This window comes from Apodemus sylvaticus, chromosome 4 (genome assembly GCF_947179515.1).
Source record: "Apodemus sylvaticus chromosome 4, mApoSyl1.1, whole genome shotgun sequence".
NCBI lineage: Eukaryota > Metazoa > Chordata > Mammalia > Rodentia > Muridae > Apodemus > Apodemus sylvaticus.
In genome coordinates, this window is record NC_067475.1 from 58,918,358 (window position 1) to 58,938,646 (window position 20,289).

The 20,289-nt window shown below is 38.7% G+C and overlaps 1 protein-coding gene across 3 annotated transcripts in view; it reads right to left on the reverse strand.

Moving 5' to 3' along the window:
* Positions 1-10,255: 10,255 nt before the first annotated feature.
* The window catches only part of St7l (suppression of tumorigenicity 7 like), a 66,615-nt gene continuing 56,581 nt past the window's right edge, over positions 10,256-20,289 (reverse strand). For 2 of the 3 annotated variants that reach the window (XM_052179563.1, XM_052179565.1), the window contains 2 exons: positions 17,543-17,635; positions 10,256-10,679 (listed from right to left, as the gene is read on the reverse strand). In XM_052179563.1, the coding sequence (XP_052035523.1) occupies positions 10,501-10,679; positions 17,543-17,635 (272 nt within the window). In that variant the 3' untranslated portion in view covers positions 10,256-10,500. Of the gene's footprint in view, positions 10,680-17,542; positions 17,636-18,375; positions 18,425-20,289 lie in introns of those variants that run through there. The other variant, XM_052179564.1, reaches the window with a different exon arrangement.

The window sequence follows — 20,289 nt, forward strand, 5'->3', positions numbered from 1 at the left end:
TTAGGTAGTAAGGTATAAAGATGAAAATAGTCTATGTTGCAACTTTGAAGGAGAATAAAGACACTTCTTTCTGGATTTAAGGACTCTATCCAAATGCTTCTGAAAAGAGGGCCGGCCCTCAGAGAGTCTAGACTGACTTCTGTGGTCATTAAAAGGGGAGCTTGAGCTCTCTGCTGTGAGCAGTCCCTACCTCATCCTCGCACGCCTCCACCACAAGACTATGATCTACTTGGGAACAAGAATTGTATCTATATTTCATAAAAGTACCCAATAAATATTTGTTTATTGTATTAATGAATTAACAAACAAGGGCTGGGGGATTGGCTCAGCTAGTAAAGTGCTTGCAGCATAAACATGAAGACCAGAGTTTGAACATCTACATAAAAATCCAGGCACAATGGTGTACTGGGAAGGAAGAGACAATCTAGCCAATGGGTGTGGTCCAGGTCCAGGTGAGAGACAATGTCTCAAACTCTAAGGTGGAGAGAAAGAAAACACCCAGTGCTGACGGCTGGCTTCACATGCACACACTACACACCTAAGGACATAAGCATGAAACACAAACCGAGCAAACAAATCCACCAGGAGTAAGATCTTAGTGCAATGAATTTGAAACTCAAAGGTTTATAGCATGCTTCCTAGTTAGCACACTCTTTAATGCAGAGGCTCTTTTAAATGTCTAAACTTGAAAACAAATTAAGATAAGCCTTTTGGAGTTCTTCCACTCAACAGGCTGATACTGAAAGCTTTTTGTCAGAGTATCCAAGACTCTCTGAACTGCATGTTCCAGTGTAGTTTTTGTTTTGTTTTTAAAAGGTGGTATTACAATAGCTAAAATAGACCAAGAGCAAATGAATAAGAGCAGTCTTCACAGTCAGGGCTTAGCTAAATTAGAATCCCTGGGCTCCCAGTAAAGGCTAAACCCCCAGAGGGATCAGAGTCAAGTAAATAAAAATCCAGCTGAATTTTATCAGAGGGCAGGGTTTCAACCCTGAGTACCCCTGCAACAGAGGATGAATTATGTATAAGATTAGTGAAGTGCCTTCATCCACACCCTAGCCAGAGAACATTTTTGTATCTTGCTGTGACTGAGGAAAAAACAGCAATGCATTTGCCTGCCAAGAACAGCTGTGGCTGTACTCTGGATGGGAGTCTAACAACACTGAGGATTAAAATGCAGTCATAACGCGGCTGCTATTGGGAGTGGAAGGCTCAACTCTGGCTTCAGAAGAAATTCGGACAGAAGCATGTTGGACAGATGAGAACAGATCCAACATGGTCCTGCATGGCGCCTTACCTTCTCAGGTGGCTTCCTCCTTACACACTGGTCACAGACACCACTTGCACATCTAACCTTCAGAATGCTTGAAATTTCAAGATGCAAAGAACTCTCATAACAAATCCTCATAACTGTGAGGACTAGCATGTGAAACTTCCTTGAAGAGTCTACTGACAAGATTGACCCAAGGCAGCCTTTTAAAATTTTATGCCTATTTTTAATTTAAAAAGCTGTCTATTCTTAAATCAAAACTTGTCTATTCTTGCATGTATGTGCACATGCATGTATGCATATGTGAGATTGTGTATGTATGGGGGGGCTCCAATTGTTCCTCCTTTACAGAAGTTCCTGGGGTTAACTCAGGTCTCCAGGCTTGTACAGCAAGCACCTTTACCTGCTGAGCCATCTTGCCGATCCCTTAAGGCAGTTGTGTTTGTTTGATTTTGAGACAAGTTTCCTACTTAGCCCTAGCTGTTCTGGAACTCACAATATAGACCAGGCCGTCCTCAAACTTGCAGAGATCCTCCTACTCCTACCTCCCTGAATTTTGGGATTTAATGTATGTACCATCACACCAAGCACCTAAGGAAATCTTAATGTTATTACAGACAAATAATTTCCTCTCTAAAATTGGTTAAATACCTATGAAAACAAACTTTTTTCTGAGACCCCATCAGTAGTAAGGGGGTACACCTACTGATAAAAATGATTAGAACTCTAACTGCTGCCTGAGACCTCCACTTCAGCAAAGAGAAGGCCAAAAGTTTATTCTGTTCAGAGAAATATAAGAAACACATTTATATTTTGTAGTAAAACTTTTTAAAACAGGGCTGCTGGGTAGCTCTATGACAGAATACTCCCCAAGCATGTGCACGGTTCTGATCCCAAGCATGTACACATGCATGTGTGTATGATTTGAAACACAGGCTTATCCCAGTACTGAGAGGGTGAATCAGGAGGATTCTTGGCACTCTAAACTAGAACTTTTCACTTAGGCAGAGAGATGCTATTACTGAGCTACCAAAATTACCAGCTTCAAAGTTTGTTTTCACTCTTGGAGTCAATCAAATCCCCTTTGAAATACTATAAGCCAAGGACCCCCATCCTTTTACACTGAAGTTGTCTATTCTGTTGTGTACCTGGTCTAAATATCCAAACAGCACTCTTCATTCTTCAGAAGCTGACTAGCAAGAATAGGAGTGATGTCTGAAGGCCAGAAGAGCAAGTGTACAGTCTTATTTTAAAGCCCCAGAGCTCACTAACAAACACAGGCGTAAGAGTTTCCCAGACAGCTAGCTTACTTACCCACAAGGCTTTGGTATAATAAGCATTTTTTGAATCTGAATACCTTTCCTGTTTTTCTGGCAATCCACATCAACCTTTTTATTTAAAACTCTTCTCTATATTTTGCCCTCACAGGGAGACTTTTCTAACAGAGCCATCTGGCTATCACCAGTCTGTCTTTTGTTGTTGCTTTAAAATAGAAAGTACTGTGCAGTTCTAACTGGCCTGGAACTCACTGTGTAGACCAGGTTGGCCTCAGTCTAACTCTCCTCTTGAGTGCTGGGATTAAAGGTGGGAACCATTGTACTCAGCACCACTCTTGTATTGAAGTACATTGTAAGAGCCCCCGGCCCCCCTCCCCCCTCCTTGTGTGTGTGAGTGTGTGTGTGAGTGTGTGTGTGTGTGTGTATTTTGATACAGGGTCAAACTATGTAGCTCACTTTGACTTTGGACTCAACTCCTGCCTCAACCTCATGAGGGTGGAGATTAAAGAGACGAATCACCTCTGACATGTTACTGAAATCAAAAATATATATAATGACTAAAAGTAATAGGCTATATTATATATGGTGAAATTTTAGACAATTAACTTTCAGGACTCAAAATTCCCAGCCATAACACTGTAAAATAATTTCTCATCTAGTAAGAGTGTAAGTATAAAGTCTATAAAAATAAATCTGAAAATTAAAGTGCTTAATACCTTAATTGTATTAATTTGGTTCTTCTGAATATTAGAAATCTGATTCGCTGGGAATGGACATGAAATTCTACTTGAGGAGAAAAACCTAAAACATGTCCCTCAGGCTCACAGCTTCATTTGTAGCCTACTGTTCTCTCCATTTAAAGAGCTTCAATGCATCTGCAAGGCAAAGGTGCTTTAACACCAAGAAATAAGTCTATTTCCTAATCTGAATTCTAATATGATGGGTGTGGGATAAGCATCCCATATTAACGTCTAAGCAGAAGTCTTCTCAAAAACTGCTAAGCAGTCCACACACTCAAATACAAGCAATACACTTGTTAGTGATAGTGACAAGGTGTTCTAAGCTTCGGTATTGAGACTCACTTTGATTGAAGAAATGATTAAACACACCAGCAGAAATACTCGTGGGACATTTCTGAGAATGTCACTTGACAGATGTGAGGAAGACAGGCCTTCCATAAGTTTCAGATTAAGCTCCGAGGAAGTGAGTTGGTTGTGACACATTATTCTGTTATTCTTTTGCTCCCCGCCTCAAAGATTTCAGTACTTGAAATATATAAAACAAACAAACAAACAAACAGATCACATGCAATATCATAAACATCTAAGTCTGGATTTATTTATTTATTGTGATGTGTATGTCTTCCTCATTTCCTTTCCATTTTATCTTTTGAGTACGGGTCCCTTCACTGGACCTGGCGCTAGACTAGCTGCCCATGAGCTCTAGGAACTGCCCTGTTTTCTCTCTCTCTCTCTCTCTCTCTCTCTCTCTCTCTCTCTCTCTCTCTCTCTCTCTCACACACACACACACACACACACACACACACACAGTATTACCTACCTTTTTAAAAACACATGGGTATAGGCCCAAACTTAGATCCACACACTTGAATATCAAGCCCTTACCAACCGAGCCACCTCTCCAACCCATCAATCTGGACATATCTGAGGGAACACAATGAGAATGCAGCAGAGAAAATACCTGCAGGAAGCAGACAGTGTCTTTTTGTTTTGCTAAAAGGTTTCAGAACTAGAGCTATAGCTCAGTGGTAGAGCATTTACTTAGCATGCACAGGGACTAGATTTTGTTCTCAGCACCAGAGGAAGAAAGGACAGAAGGAGGGAGGAAGGTAGATATCAGATTATCCAAATAAAGACTTTGGAGGCAATAACAAAGGAATAAAATCGTAAACATTTAAAAGTTTTTATCTGGGGCTAAAGAAATGGCTCAGCAGTTAAGAACACATATATTTCCCACAGAGAACCAAGTTCAATTCCCAGCACCTTCGTCAAGTGGTTTAAAACTCTAGCTCCAGGGGATCTGATCTTCAAGCCTCCATAAGCACCTGCAGTCATGTGTACCCAGATGCGCAGAGATATAAACACAGAGAGAGAGGGAGAGGGAGGGAGAGGGAGAGGGAGAGGACACACACACACACACACACACACACACACTTAATTTAAAATAATAAATCTTTAAAAAAACTTGACTTAACACATCATAGGCTTATTCTGTTACCTCAGCTGCATTACTGTAGTAATACTATGATTACATAATGCTATTTTGCAGGAATATAAGTTTAAAATATTTAGAAAATAATTTCCAAATAAATAAAGAAACACATTTGTCAGTTTTACTTTCTTTCTTTCTTCCCTCCTTCCCTCCTTCTCTCTCCCCCCCCCCTCTTTCGAGGCAGGGTTTCATGTAACCCAGGCTGCTCTCAAACTTGATGGGTAGCTTAGAAAGACCTTAAACTTCTGATCCTTCTGCTGCTACTTTCCAAATGCTGGGGTTAAAATCACCATACATGGGTCATATAGTACCAGGGATCAAAGCCAAGGTTTTGTTTATTCTAGGCAGGTATTCTAACTGAGCCAGATCCCTAGCTGTCACACTTCTAAATGTAATCCTATAATATTAAGCAAAGAGATATCATAGATTTTTAGCATTAATTAGGTCAAATGGAGAATATAGGAAATATTCTTTTACCTATGAACAACTTTCACATCATTGGTTCTGATGATTTAAAAAAGCACTCAAGCTAGAAACTTCCCAGACAATCCTATATTCTTTATGTACTCACATATGGTTATAATTGTTTACCAGCTTCCCTAACTCTTAAAGTGATCTCTGCCCCTAGCAAGGGAAATAATGAGAGATAGTGGATAAAAGATACTTGGCATTTATATATGCTTATTATTTTAAAAAATGTAATTTGGGAAGAAAATTTTTAATTATTTTTAGGAAGGGCCCAAAGAATCCCCAGTGAGGCATTTTGTGGAGAAGTCCTTTGTTAGTGTAAGAACTGACCTTCTATATCTTTGGAAATCATGCAACTTGGCTAACATAGTCCTTAAAAAATTAATCAAGCAAATTGTAAGGCCCTGGCTACAGTGGAGCCAGCCAATTATGAGTTCCTCTGACATTCATCACTGGTACATCCAACTGCATTTTCCCACATAAAGATTAGTGGAAATATGTGGAGACAAGGCCTGTTCCCACCCCAGCACAGCTACAGTGTACTCTCAGAGAAACTCAAGGAAGTAAAACAATTTATTTGCTGCTCTGTTTGATACCTGCTTTAACCCTAATACCTTTTCCTGCCAACACCACAGTGACTATCCTATTTAGTTAAAATTGGATGAGGGACTTTGGCATTCAAATACATTTCTCAATGCAAAGCACGAAAGGCCAAGCCTCAAACCTGAATTCATTAGTAAGTTAGTGGAATCTCCAGAGACCTTCTTTAAGTCTTTTGTGACAATACCCTCCAAGCTTTGCTAAGAAAACTCCTTCTGCAGCACAGGACTAAAAGCAGTCAGAGTGGGTGAAGATTGGCTCGCTAAGGAAAGGGTATTGCTGCTCTTAAATAAAGAGGCTCCTTTCAGATAAGCAGAGTCAGATTCTGCTGGCTACCCTTTCTTTGAACCGTCATATTTAACCCAGCAGGCTTCAAAGCAGGTGAGAAAATGACCTACCACTTAAAAGCAATTTTTCCGTTTTCAGGAATCCTGGCCTTGGAGAATATCAGCTCTGGTATCAGTACATTCCACATCTCCAGGGATTTAGGCAACCTTTTCATTGCTCTGTGCATAATGTCAGATGAGGTTTTCATCTTAGCCAGGAGAAAAATATCCTAACTTGCTGAAAACTAAGTCTGGTTCCACACAGTTTTATACCATGAAAAAGGGAGAAGGTGCTAAAAACCAATAGTTTTCCTAGCTCATTCATTCTCTTCCATGTCTTTACATTTGATACACATTATTAAAAATGATCAATCTCGGGATGAGGACATAGCTCAGATTGTAGAGAGCTAACTGACCATGCTCAAAGCCCTAAGAATTCAAGGTCATCCTTAACATCATAGTGAATTCCAAAATGCCTGGGCTAAATGAGAACTTGTCTCAAAAACAAAATATCCTAAATCACTATAATCTCCAGTGCCAGGCAACATAAAAACATATTTTTATAACAAACATTTCAAGAAAATCAAATAGAATTTGCTTTAACATGTAAGCTAATAAAAAAAATACTAGAGACAGAGGATAAAATTATAATGACCAAGAATTTAGATTTAGGCAGGCATGGTGACATATGCCTACAGTCCTAGACACTATGAAGGCCGAGGCTTATGAATCCCTTGAACCCCCGAGTTTATGACCAGGGTCATATGAGTATATGGCAACAAAATGAGACCATCTCTAAAAACAACAACAAAAGGGGGGGAGGGAGAGCAGAAGTGGAGTGGGAAGATGGAGAAATCATAATAATTTGCATGTTTTCTTATGTGGCTTGGCCATATTAAGAAGCAGGACAAATACTTTTCATCAGTTTTTACTTTATATTGTCATAGATCTGACTGTTTATAACTTGCCAAAATGTTCTGGTCTAAACAACAGTTTGCCAGTACCAGGAATTGAAGACAGTCCCCCCTTTTTTGTGGTTTACACACACACACATGATGTATCAATTGTATATTCTAATTATTTAAATGGCATCAAACTTTCATTTATACTCCAATCACTGTGGAACAACTCATTTTGCGCTTATTACCCTCCAAATGTAATGAGTGGGCTCTCCCACAGCGGCCTCTCTTTAGTGGCGACACTGTGGCACTAAAGGCAATCAGAGGGAATAACATCCATTTCTTACTGTGGAGAAACAGTTCTACACAGTTATATATGTTAAACACATTTACCCAACAAAACCTATGTAGTGCTATTTCTTGTTTTACAACTAAGACTAGAGAAGGTTGCATAACTTACATGAGGTTGCATAGACAGTGTCAGGGCTGGGATCAGGGCAAAGCAGTTTGGTTCCAGAGTCTTGCTCATAACCACTATGCAGAGCTGCCACTTCTCCAGCCCGATAAGGCAGCGTACTATCCTGGTATTCCAATTCCTCACACTGGTGACCAGAATAATTGGTGGTGGTGGTGGAACAAGTCTTCTGGAGCTTTAAAAGTGCATGTTGGATAAGCTGGGGATCCTGTTGGGACTGAGACTCTGATTCAGGTCTGCAGTGAAGCCTGAGCCTATGCTTTTTAACCAGCTCCCAGAGGTGGGTGGTGTTGCTTGTTCATAGACCATTCTTTATGAGGTGGTGAGAGACTAGAACAGGAGGAGCCTCTGGTCCTTGTTGCATGTCTTCTGTCAAAGCATTTAAGAGTTGTATACTGTAAGGGGCACACTGTCCATTCTCTATCATTTTCCACTGACTCTTACATAGGAACTGACTTTAGAATAGCTGCATGCCATATACTGATGTGCAAGTCTCATCGCTAAGAATGTGGCTTTTAGAAATCAAAAAATATACATGTAATACCCACAGCATAAAATGTAGCTGTAAAAATTCACTGTCAGCAAGCTTTTAAATATTATATATCACCAACTATACAAATAAAAATAGTATATAAATGTTTGTGGTCTAGCAATTAAAATGATAATATATTAGTAACTTTTAGTCTAAAAAAAAGGAAGCTTCTACTTTAAAATATGTAATTTTTCATTCTCCAGTCTCTGCTAAGAGTGCTAAGGAACTTGTGCCATGTAACCTGCTGCTCTCCTGGTACCGTTAGTGACCTCGTCAGCAAAGACCGCCGCTCTATGAACATTGATGGATAGAGTAGAGAACACTCTACCCCGTTAGCCAGAACTTCTGGGAAATACACCGTTGACTGCTCCATCTTTGTTCCAGATTGCAGATCTATTTCTCCCCCTTCCTACTCCATTGCCTTGAGAAACACTCAAGAACCCATTTCTCTCATTGCCTGTCCGACTCTTCTATACATGTGTGTTAAGTGCCTCCCACTTCTTTTCTTCTCCTCTAGGTGGGAAGGATCCCCTTGCTGGTCCATTTGTTCATGCTCTCACACAGTGAGGTCATGTCAGCCTGAGACACACTTACTCCCCATCAGCTCCACTATAGGCAACAGTAAAAGTCATTGCCAAGTTTCCTCTCCTCATTAAAAGGAAATGGAACAGTCAGTCTGCAACCCACACATCTACACTCCCTGAGCAGCAGTTAGAAGTCATTTGTCTTGGAGCCTGACTCAAAATCAAATTTGGACTCAGACTCCTAGGCCTAGAGCCAGTGACATCTTAACACATTGCACAGGTGCCCTTCAAGGCAAAGGGGCAGTGTCCACAGCCCTGGTGCCATACAAGCCGACAAATCTGTAAGGCACAGAAGAAACTGTTCTTTTGGGGGTTTGTGGTTGTTGTTCCCCCTCATCTCAATAGCTCCCTGACAGGGTTTCTCCGTGTAGCTCTGGCTGTCCTGGAACTCAACAGACATCTGCCTGCCTCTGCCTCCCAAGTGCTGGTATTAAAGGCGTGCACCACCATGGCCTGGCTCAGAATAAACTATTCTTATGCCAGGAAAAGAGACTATGAGAAAATCAAGGAGTTATAATGAATAAATATAGAAATATTATATATATTTCTGTGTGTCTGTGTGTGTATGTATATATGTGTGTGTATGTGTATATATATATACATATATATGTATATGTATAAAATGTTTATTCTTCACATAAATATAGAAAATATACTACTGAATACTAGGGAATATAACAAAACAGCACTTTCTTTTGGATTGTAACCCACTGCCTGGTGATAATGCTAGGATGTAAAAGGAATATATATGTTTGTTTATTTGTTATGTTTAATTTATGATTATTGTGTTGGTACGATCCTGGGGATACATTCACCATGACGTGTGTGAAAGTGAGAACAACTTTGTGAGCTTGGTTCTCTCCCACTTTTGTATGAGTTCGAACTTAGATTGCTTAGATTAGGCTGAACAACAAGTACTTTACCTGCTGAAACATCTTGCCGCCCCTCAAAAATTGCATATAAGATATGCAAATTATTAAAATGAAAAATTATTAAATGAAAAAAATTTTGATGACATAAATTAACACATTTATGTAGAAGAATAAATAGGGATACCGTTTTAAACATCAGTCCTCAGCCGGGCAATAGTGCTGCTTGCCTTTAATCCCAGCATTGGGAAGCAGAGGCAAGTGGATCTGAGTTTGAGGCTAGCCTGGTCTACAGAGTGAGTTCCAGGAAAGCCAGGACTACACAGAGAAATCTTGCCTCAAAATAAATTATATAGACAGAAAGGAAGGAAGAAGGAAGGAAGGAAGGAAGGAAGGAAGGAAGGAAGGAAGGAAACCATTCGTTAGTCAGGAAATAGGAAAAGCAGTTCAAATTTGAAGGGTTTGGATTAAAATAAAGGCTGATACTTAAGGGCAGAACCAGAAAGGATCAATGAAAGGACACCAGTACAAAAACTCAGAGAAACCTGTGAGCCAAGGAGCACACGCCACTGGGAATGTCTCGCCTGTGCCTTCTATGGACTTATTCTCCACTATAGTTTTACTCTAGAGTTAAAATCAGCAAATGTCTTGAACTTGTGACATCATTTAAATGGAAAAGTCAAATTAATAGTTTGTAAATAAAGAAAATAAATACACTAATGATAAAGAAAAATTGTATCATTTTTTTAGTTGGTAAGGAATGTTGTATTAATCACCAAAAGTAATCACAAAGGCCAGCTTTATAATGTTATAGCATTGTACTCGTAAACTCTTAAGCAAAAGAAGTTCTCATCACCAGAGCTTGTGTTTGACATATTCCTGGGAGCAGCTTTGCAGCAGGTTCTTGCCGTTTCCAGATGTCTTTCACTGCTCGTGGGGTTAGCACAGAGGCGCTTTCCTGTGGTGCTTTATAAATACTCCACACAAGTCCTTGAGATCATACTCACAGCTTTAGCAAAAACACCCATGACTTCAGGAAACTGGTGTGTGAGAAACGCTATCATTGCTGTAGAAGAACAGAGTCCTGCTGTAAAGTGGATGAAAAAAGGAAGCTCCTTCTTTGGATAAACAGAAACATGATGAAAAGCTGCAAGGGAAAGGAGGGAAGAGGGCGTTTTATTTCAGCATAAACCATTCTTAATATTTTAAGATTAAATCTAGCTTTCAAAATTAAAAAGATGGTCAAGAAGAATAACAACAAAGCTAAAGACAAGCTATTCGCTTTATCCGCATAGTGAGATGACTGTACTGGGGTCTGGGAACAGGATGGCATCGTGGGAAAGAACATGGACTGTAAAGTCATGCTGATGTGGCTTTTGAAAAAAAAAGCCTTTCCCTTATTAGCTGTAAATAAACGCTGTAGAAGTTGCTATGGAGTTGTTATGATGAATAGTGTACGTACTTAATAAATGTGAGTTGTTATTAATTCTTGTTCTTTGAAAGCTCAGAAAGTAGTGTAGAGATAAAGAGATAGACGTGTCTTGGAGGATTTCCCAGAATCCCTGCTTAATATTTTTACCCAGTTATTGCTATCTTCTATGCATAACACTTCACCAAGTGCTGTGAAAACAGAATAGAAAACCAACTAGTAAAGAAGTGCTTTGGCTTATTTTATCACATTTATACACCTGAGTATTATTTTTTTTTAGTGTTTGAGAGTCTTATTACTAATTTTATTAAAGTTCTTATATAGTATTCAAAGTATTTGTATAACAATAGTTTGGAGTTAAGCCTTTTAGAGTGCCCAATGCACAGTAGGTGCTCAATAAATTTCTTTTAAACTGAGCACTATGTGACGACTTCCTTAGTCACAAAGTTGACTGCTAGGACACCGACCCAGGAATTCCTGATGTAATATCCTGTAGCAGTAAGGAATGACTAATTCTATGCTGAACCAAGGTCAGCTATAAATTTCACTAAAAAATATAACAATTAACAGAGAAGGTTATACCCAAGTGTTCAATAGCTACAATATTTTATATATCTTATATTATACTCAGAAAGTATATAGCAAAAACTAAATGAATTTTAAAAATTCAGCAGATTTCAAGAGCCTGGAGCCGTATTACATGTCAAAGCACACTAGGACTGAACTTTGAAAACGCTAAAGCATCAGAAATAGTCACTGCTGCTCTTTTAGCACCCAGAGAACCAGCAATCCCTTCTGCCCTATTCCTCACCCATGAGAGGTTCACTTCTTCCAGGAAACAAAGAGAAACAAACTCTAGTATTTCAGAAAGCAAGGAATAAGACAGTAAAATTAATATTAGCTAAACCCTAAAGCACTTTATGGTTTTTAAATTTTTCATTTAATTGTTGAAATAACTTGAAGATAGATAGTATTATTTTCATGTTATAAGATAGAAGACTGCTCAACTTTAATAAGAAAACTTCCTAAAACATGAGACTTTTATATTGTAGGAGAGACCTAATTATTTCTTTTTGGACTGGTTTCTGTAGAGTCAATTGTCAGTCAATGTTTGGCTAATGCATCAGTGTAATGGATGACTGACTAGTACAGAAACACTCCCTTGGAACAAAAGTTCAAATTTCATCACTGGCTTGTAAAGAAAAATTTATCAGGAGGCATAAAAGATGACAAAACAGCTATATGAACTAGGGGGAATAGTTCAAGTCTCAACTTATGAGTCTATAAGCAAATTCCAGAAAGCTTTAAGTCATATCAAGGTTGAAGGAGAATTAAAAGCAAAAACCATTAAATACTCCTGGGTATTAGAACTCCACATTATTAAGAATTTGTTCATTCGACCACAGTCAAAAACAGAAAAATAAACTGTAAAAACATATATTATAATCAAATAAAACCCTCCAGCTTATCCCTCTATGTCTGTGTCTAGGACTTTGTATCCTGTAGAGTTAAGAGTTAATGATAACTCATCAAAAGAAACTAACTGGGAGCTAGAGAGATAGCTCAGGTGCTAAAAGCACTGCTACTCTTCCAGAGGATCGAGGTTCAATTCCTAGCACTCAGATGGCAGGTCACAACTGTCTATAACTTCAGTTCCAAGGGACCTGGTGCCCTCTTCTAGCCTCTTTGGGTATCAGCATTCATGAAAACATACATGCAGGCAAATACCCATACACACAAAAAATAAATTAAAAATTTAGAAATCTGTATTACAAACACCCCTGTCTGATTTTGCAGCATCTGATTCTGGCATAGGAAATATTAATATACAAAGCTGGCCTATATCAATAATAAAATGTAAAGAAAGGCATTCTTTTGGTATAAGTGTATTATCTTACTGCAATTAATTTTTTTTGTTGTTATTTCATTGTATTTTTTGAGACAAGGCCTTGCTATATGTAGCTCAGGTTAGTCTCAACTCAAAGTTCTCACTCCCCAGCCTCCCAAAGGGATAGGATTACAGCACATGCTGCCATGCCCAGGTACAACACACTTTTATATTAAATGATTTAAAAATGGATTTTCTTTGCCTTAAAATCTGTTTATTTTAAAGTGGAAAAAGTAACTATAAAAAATAGCTAATCCCATCCTAAGAAGGCAAATGCAATTTCTCTTCCTAATGAGCTCCTAATTTGCCAAACTCAGTAGATTCTCAGTATCTCCTTACTGGGAAGTTTCTTTGCCTTGAGTTTCAAGGCTATCTAGTTCTTACCTGGCTACTCCTACACTAGATCCTCACCTGCTTTCTCATATCAGTTCCTTAGAACTTTTGTGTCCTTGGTTCCAACCTCAGGTTTCTCCTCACATAATCCAGTGCCACCCTGGAGTATCAGCTTTGTAAAGGACTCCTTTGCTTATCTAGAAATGATGACTCCTAGGTCTCTTTTGTGAGATACAGAGTAAGAAATGTCAGGGTCCCTGACAATTCTATTCAAATAACCTGGCATACAGCTCACTGGACTAGGCATGGGCACTTAGATGGAACACAGGCTCTCAGAGAGATGAAGGCTGGTGAGGTGCTTTAGTTAAGTGCTTGCTGTGCAAGCACGGGCACCTGAGTCCAGAGCCCCAGCATGCACATAAAGAGCCCAATGCCACACGCCTGCACGTCTAGAACAGGAAGGCACAGTCAGGCAGACCTGTGGTGCTCACTGCACAGCAACCAGAACTCAATCTGAGCACCAGATTTAGTGAAAGACCCAGTTGAAAAAATTAGATGGACAGCAATCAAGGACATCCAGTGTTGAGCTGAATCTTGCAGAGGGTATTAGTTCACAACAGCCATGGCAGGCAGCTTATAACTTTCTATACTATATCTCCAAAATTCTTTTCTAGCTTCTATGGGCACCTGCACACACATGTGTGCATCTACAGACACATAAAGAAAAATAAAATGAAAAATTTAAGATAAAAAACACTATGGTTTGTGTCCTTCCAAAAATTTATGTATTAGAAATTTGGTCCCTGGGATGGCAAGATTATGAAGTGGAACCTTTAAGAGATGGGTCTAGTAGGAGGTCCTTGGGCCATTAGAAAGGACTGAGGGAAGCAAGCCAGCCTTTTTTTCCTCTCCCTCCCTCCCTCTTTCTGATTCAAGATAGAGTCACTTGCTTATTTGCACACATGCTTCTGCCTTTGCTATCCACGTCACTGGCTGATCTGCCATGGGGAAGGCCTACTGACAGCCTCAGCTTCACCCTGTATACTCTGAACCTCAAAACCCAAGCTCTAGAACCTTCTTCACAGACTCCGTGTCATATATATCATTATAGTAAAAAAAAGGCAACTAATAGGGCACACCCACATTCAATCCCAGCATTCAGAGGCAGGTGGATATCTGTGAGTTCAAGGCCTCCCTGATCTACCTACTGAGTTCCAGGCCAGGCATTATGCAGTGAGACCCTTTCTCAAAAGCAAACAAGCAAAACACACACACACACACACACACACACACAAAATCAGACTAACAAACAAAAAGGTGACTAACACAGAAACCAATCTAAAAATAATCCAGACACAGGGCCTAAGATCAGTGGAGCAGCTGGGATGGAAGTCTTCTTGCCGCCATTGGCACCAGGGAGCCAGGAGACTCCACAGCCTTCTGTGCATAGCCAGCCAAGAGACAGTGATCTCAGCAGCATTTTTACTTCAGAGCACAGAGGTGAGATCTCCACCTTCTCTCTAGAGGGGACCAGATAGGAGCATACAGAGCCTAAAGATCAATAGAGCAGCTAGGACCGAAGTCTTCCTGCCCATTTGCACCAGGGAGCCAGGAAACTCAACAGCCTTCTGTGCATAGACCACCAGGAGAGAGTGATCTCCCAGCAGTGCTTTCATTTCTGAGCTCAGAGGAGTAAGGACACAGGCTTACAGGCCCACGGGAGGAACAAACTCCAGCCAGAGACAACAATACCAACTAGCACCAGAGATAACCAGATGGCGAAAGGCAAGCACAAGAACAAGCAACAGAAACCAAGGCCACATGGCAACATCAGAACCCAGTTCTCCCACCACAGTAAGTCCTGGATACCCCAACACACTGGAAAAGCAAGAGTTAGATTTAAAATCACATCTATTAAGTAAAAAAAGCCAAGCAGTGGTGCCACACGCCTGTAACCTAGCACTTGGGAGGCAGAGGCAGGTGGATTTCTGAGTTCGAGGCCAGGCTGGTCTACAGAGTGAGTTCTAGGACAGCCAGGGCTACACAGAGAAACCCTGTCTCCAAAAATCAAAAAGAAAAAAAAAAAGAAAAGAAAAAAGAAAAAAAAAGAAAAAAAAGAAATACAGGAGAACATCAGTCAATAGGTAAAAGCCCTTAAAGAGGAAACACAAAAATCCCTTAAAGAAATACAGGAGATCATGGGTCAACAAGCAGAAACCCTTAAAGAAGAAACACAAAGTCGAGCAGTGGTAATGCATGCCTTTAATCCCAGCACTTGGGAGGCAGAGGCAGGTGGATTTCTGAGTTCGAGGCCAGCCTGGTCTTCAGAGTGAGTTCCAGGACAGCCAGGGCTATACAGAGAAACCCTGTCTCCAAAAATAACAACAACAACAAAAAAAAAACAAAACAAAAAAATAGAAACACAAAAACCCCTTAAAGAATTACAGGAAAGCACAATCAAGTGAAAGAACTGAACAAAACCATCCAGGATCTAAAAGTGGAAGCAGAAACAAACAAAGAAATCACAAAGTGAGACATCTCTGGAGATAGAAAACATAGGAAGGAATTCAGGAGTCATAGATGCAAGCATCAACAACAGAATACAAGAGATGGAAGAAAGAACCTCAGGTGCTCAAGATACCATAGAAAACATAGACTCAACAGTCAAAAGAAAATGCAAAATGCATAAAGCTGGTAACCCAAAACATCCAGGAACTCCAGGACACAATGAGAAGACCAAACCCAAGGATTATAGGTATAGCTGAGAGCGAAGACTTCCAACTTAAAGGGCCAGTGAATATCTTCAACAAAATTATAGAAGAAAACTTACCTAACCTAGAGAAAGAGATGCCCATGAACATACAGGAAGCCTACAGAACTCCAAATAGACTGGACCAGAACAGAAAACTCCTCCCGGCACATAATAATCAAAACCCCAAATTCAATAAACAAAAAAAGAATATTAAAAGCAGTAAGGGAAAAAGGACAAGTAACTTATAAAGGCAGACCTATCATAATCACACCAGACTTCTCACCAGAGACCATGAAAACTAGAAGATCCTGGGCAGACCTCATACAAACCCTAAGAGAACACAAATGCCAGCCCAGGCTACTATACCTAGCAAAACTCTCAATCATCACAGATGGAGAAACCAAGATATTCCATAATAAAACCAAATTTACACAATACAAATCCAGCCCTACAAAGGATAATAGATGGAAAATGCCAACACAAGGAGGGAAACTATACCCTGGAAAAAGCAAGAAAGTAGTTTTCCAACAAACTCAAAAGATACCCATACAAACATATAAATAACATCAAAAATAACAGGAAGCAAAAATCACTATTCCTTAATATCTCTTAACAACAATGGACTCAACTCCCCAATAAAAAGACATAGACTAACAGAAATATTTCTCATGTAAATCTTCAATTTATCAGAAAATGTTTGTGATTCCCTTTTTAATTAATTTAGTAATGTTTTTAAGGTCTACCATTTTATCTGCATTATTTTTCATGATAATCTTCAATTTTAATATGTCTTTCTATATATTTCCTCTATTTTATCAGAAATGTTTTCAATGTAAATCTTTTTTATCACAAATGTTTCTAATTCCACCTTCAATTAATTTAGAAAGAGTTTTTATATCTACCATTTTATATGTAAAATTTTCCATGAAATAGTCAATTTTAACGTGTTTGTCTATATTTCTTGAATTTTACCAGAAATATTTTCCATGTAAATCTTCAATTTTATCTGAAAATGTTTATATAATTCTACCTTCAATCAACTTAGAATTATCTTTATGCCTATCACTTTATCTGTATAATTTCCATGATAATCTTTAATTTTAACATGTTTTTCTATATATTTCTTCAATTTTATCAGAAATATTTTCCATGTAGATCTTCAAGTTTATCAGAAAGTGTTTATAATTCCACTTTCAATCAACTTAGGAATACTTTTATGCCTACCATTATTACATTTATATAAAATTTTCCATGATATTCTTCAATTCTAACATGTTTAAAATTTTTAACACCTAAAATTTTTCTACAATTTTATCAGAAATATTTTCCATATAAATCTTCAATTCTATCATAAAATGTTTCTATTTCATATTTCAATTAATTTAGCAATGTTTTACATGTCTACCACTTTACTCTTTAATTTTCCATGAAAATTGTCAATTTTAACAAGTTTTTCTATGTATCTCTTCTATTTTATCTGAAATACTTTCCATGTAAATCTTTAATTTTATCATAAAGTGTTTTTACTTCCTTTTTCAATAAAAAAATAAGATAAAAATAATCCAAATAATTACTTGTAAGTTAAAGAAAATGGCCATATTTACTTACTAGGCAGTAGCTCTCTGTCAGCAGTCTCTGTACAGCTGGGGTAAGGGTAAAACAGATGTCCTTTCTCTAATGGGTATGGAATCATTCTAAAAGCTGAGGGAAAAAAAGGTATTAGCATTCAATTTTATCTCATTTACCATCTATGCTATAAATCAAACCTATTCTGCAGACATTGTATAATTTTTTCACATAGCATTTTATTTTTTCCTGAAGAAATATTTCTAATGAAATAAAGTGAGCAGAAGAACACACAGGAAGAGGGTGCAAAGGGAAAGACTAGACCTACTAAGAGAACAGTGAGCGGGTCCAGACTGAGGCTGAAGGGAACGAATGCTACAATGTAATTGGCTGGGTCCTTCTTTGCTTCAGTCTCCTCAACACAATCATGGATGTAACTCCACAACTACAAATCCTGCTTCCTAAAGGAATCTTCAAAAAACTGTAACATAGATAATTGTTCTGGCTTTGAAGCTAAAAGAGTTCTTGCTGGCTTAGTTCTCCACCTATGAGGCTCACTAAGGTCTTCTGCAAGAGTGTATAGATAATACACCCACACACATAAAGCAAATTAAGTTTGGGAAAAAAAAATAAAGAAAGGGTATTCAAATCTGGCTCAGAGATCATAAAAGTCTGTTGTCCAGCATTTCATCAATCACTGCTAACCTAAGGAAATCATTCATCAAGATGCATGAAATGCAGCATAAGTTATACACTTGGTGGAAATCCCTCCAGGACCAGCAGAATGCCCAACAGTAGAGACATGAAAGAAATGAATGAGAAATTCCCTGGCTTTGAGTGCCTTGTAATCAACTGGAAGAAGACCAACTACTTACAGGCATTCAACTCCTCAACTGCATAACTTCAATTTGATTGAGTTCTCTACTGTCAATGTCAAGCACAGTGTATGACTGTTGTTAATAAGTGGTTAGTACAGAGACTCCCAAACTCCTGGTTCACAGACAATGATGGCTTCCTGTCTTAGGTGGTGGTGGTGGTCATGTTGGTCACTAAATGCAGGGTCTCAAGCACACTAAGCTTGTATTCTGTCCTGGGACTTAGTGAATATGACTTACTAACTAGTGGATCCAAACAACTTTAAAATCTATGTCCTAAGAACTCAGAAATACAAAAAAACTATACATAAATTGAAAAGTTTTATTATTACACTTTTTAGGCATAGAATGAAGCTGTAGACCAGGCAGTGAGATCCTGTCTCAAAAGAAGAAGATGAAGGGGGAGGGGTCAGCAGCTACAGAGTAAGTGCTAAGCCACCCAAAGAGAGACTCTGTCTCAAAAGAAAAACCACAAAATAAAATAAAAACCAAACAAAAAAGTAACTACTACTGCATTCTAGAACTCATATGGACAATGTCAATATTATGTTAGATAAAACGAGTAAAATCTGAAGTACCTGCAGCCATTAGTCAGAACTCAGAGCACTGATGAAAAGATGGGAATGAAGATCACTATGCACACAGGACTTCAGTCTGGGAATTGGAAATGGCTCTGGAGACAAACCTGATAATGGGTGCTCGATAGTGTGAACACTCGCAATGCTACTCAACTGGACACAGAACTGGACACTGGTAAGCTTTATGTAATGAGTATTTTACCACAGTTACAAACTGAAGCCAGGTATGGTGGTACAGGCTTACAGTTCTAGTACTTGGGAGGTAGAAGCAGGAAATCAGAAATTTAAGATCATTCTCAGTTACACAATAATAAACTTGAAGACTGAACCATATGAGACACTGAGGGAGAGAGAGAATGAATAGAGTTGCTAAACTAGCTAGTTTTTATTGTCAACTTGACACAAACCAGAGTCACCTGAGAAGAGGAAACCTCAACTGAGGAATTGCCTCCATCAGCCTGGCTGGCGGGCATGTCTATAAGACACTGTCGCATTGCTAACTGACAGAAGGGCCTAGCCCACTGTGAGTGGTGTCACCCCTGGGTAGGTAGGGCTCTGCTATGTGATAAAGCAAGCTGAGCAAGTCAGAGGAAGCATCCCAATAAAATGTTCCTTTTTCTATGGTTTCTGCATGAAGCTTTTGCCTTGAGTTTCTGCTTTGGCTTCCCTCAATGATGAACTGTAAGCTGTAAGGTGAAAGAACCCTTTCCTCAAGTTGCTAGTGTCTATAGTGTTTATCACAGTGACAGAAAACAAACCAGGACAGTTATTAGAAAAATAATTCATGTTATTCACATCTGAAAACAAAACAAAAACAGGACCATTTTTTAATTTTTAGTTTTTAAACTATTCTATGTGTATAAATGCTTTGCCTACATGAATATGTGCATGTCAGTCTGTCTAGCGTCACTGGAGATTGGGAGAGGGCAATGGATTCCCTAGAACTGGACTTAGAGTGGATGCTGGGAACCACAACCAGGTCTTCTCCAAGAGCAACAACTGTTCCATGCCATCGCTCCTGTGCCATAAACCAGATGTCTTTTCTTTCTTTGTATCTGCATGCATGCAGCGTATATTTGAGTGATGCAGTGATACAGCATGTGCCATCAATATAATTAAAGCTTTAGTTTCAACCTCCCCCATCACATCACAAAAATAAACCAAACCAAACCAAATCAACCAACTAAGCAAACAATCAACCAACTACAAAAACAAACATAAACACATTTTAAAAGCTTATAAACTAAAAAGAATACATTTTCATTTTTCTCATTACAAATATTCAACCTAGCAAAATACTTTAACAGTTCTTTATTCTGTTTTTCCTAAATGTAAC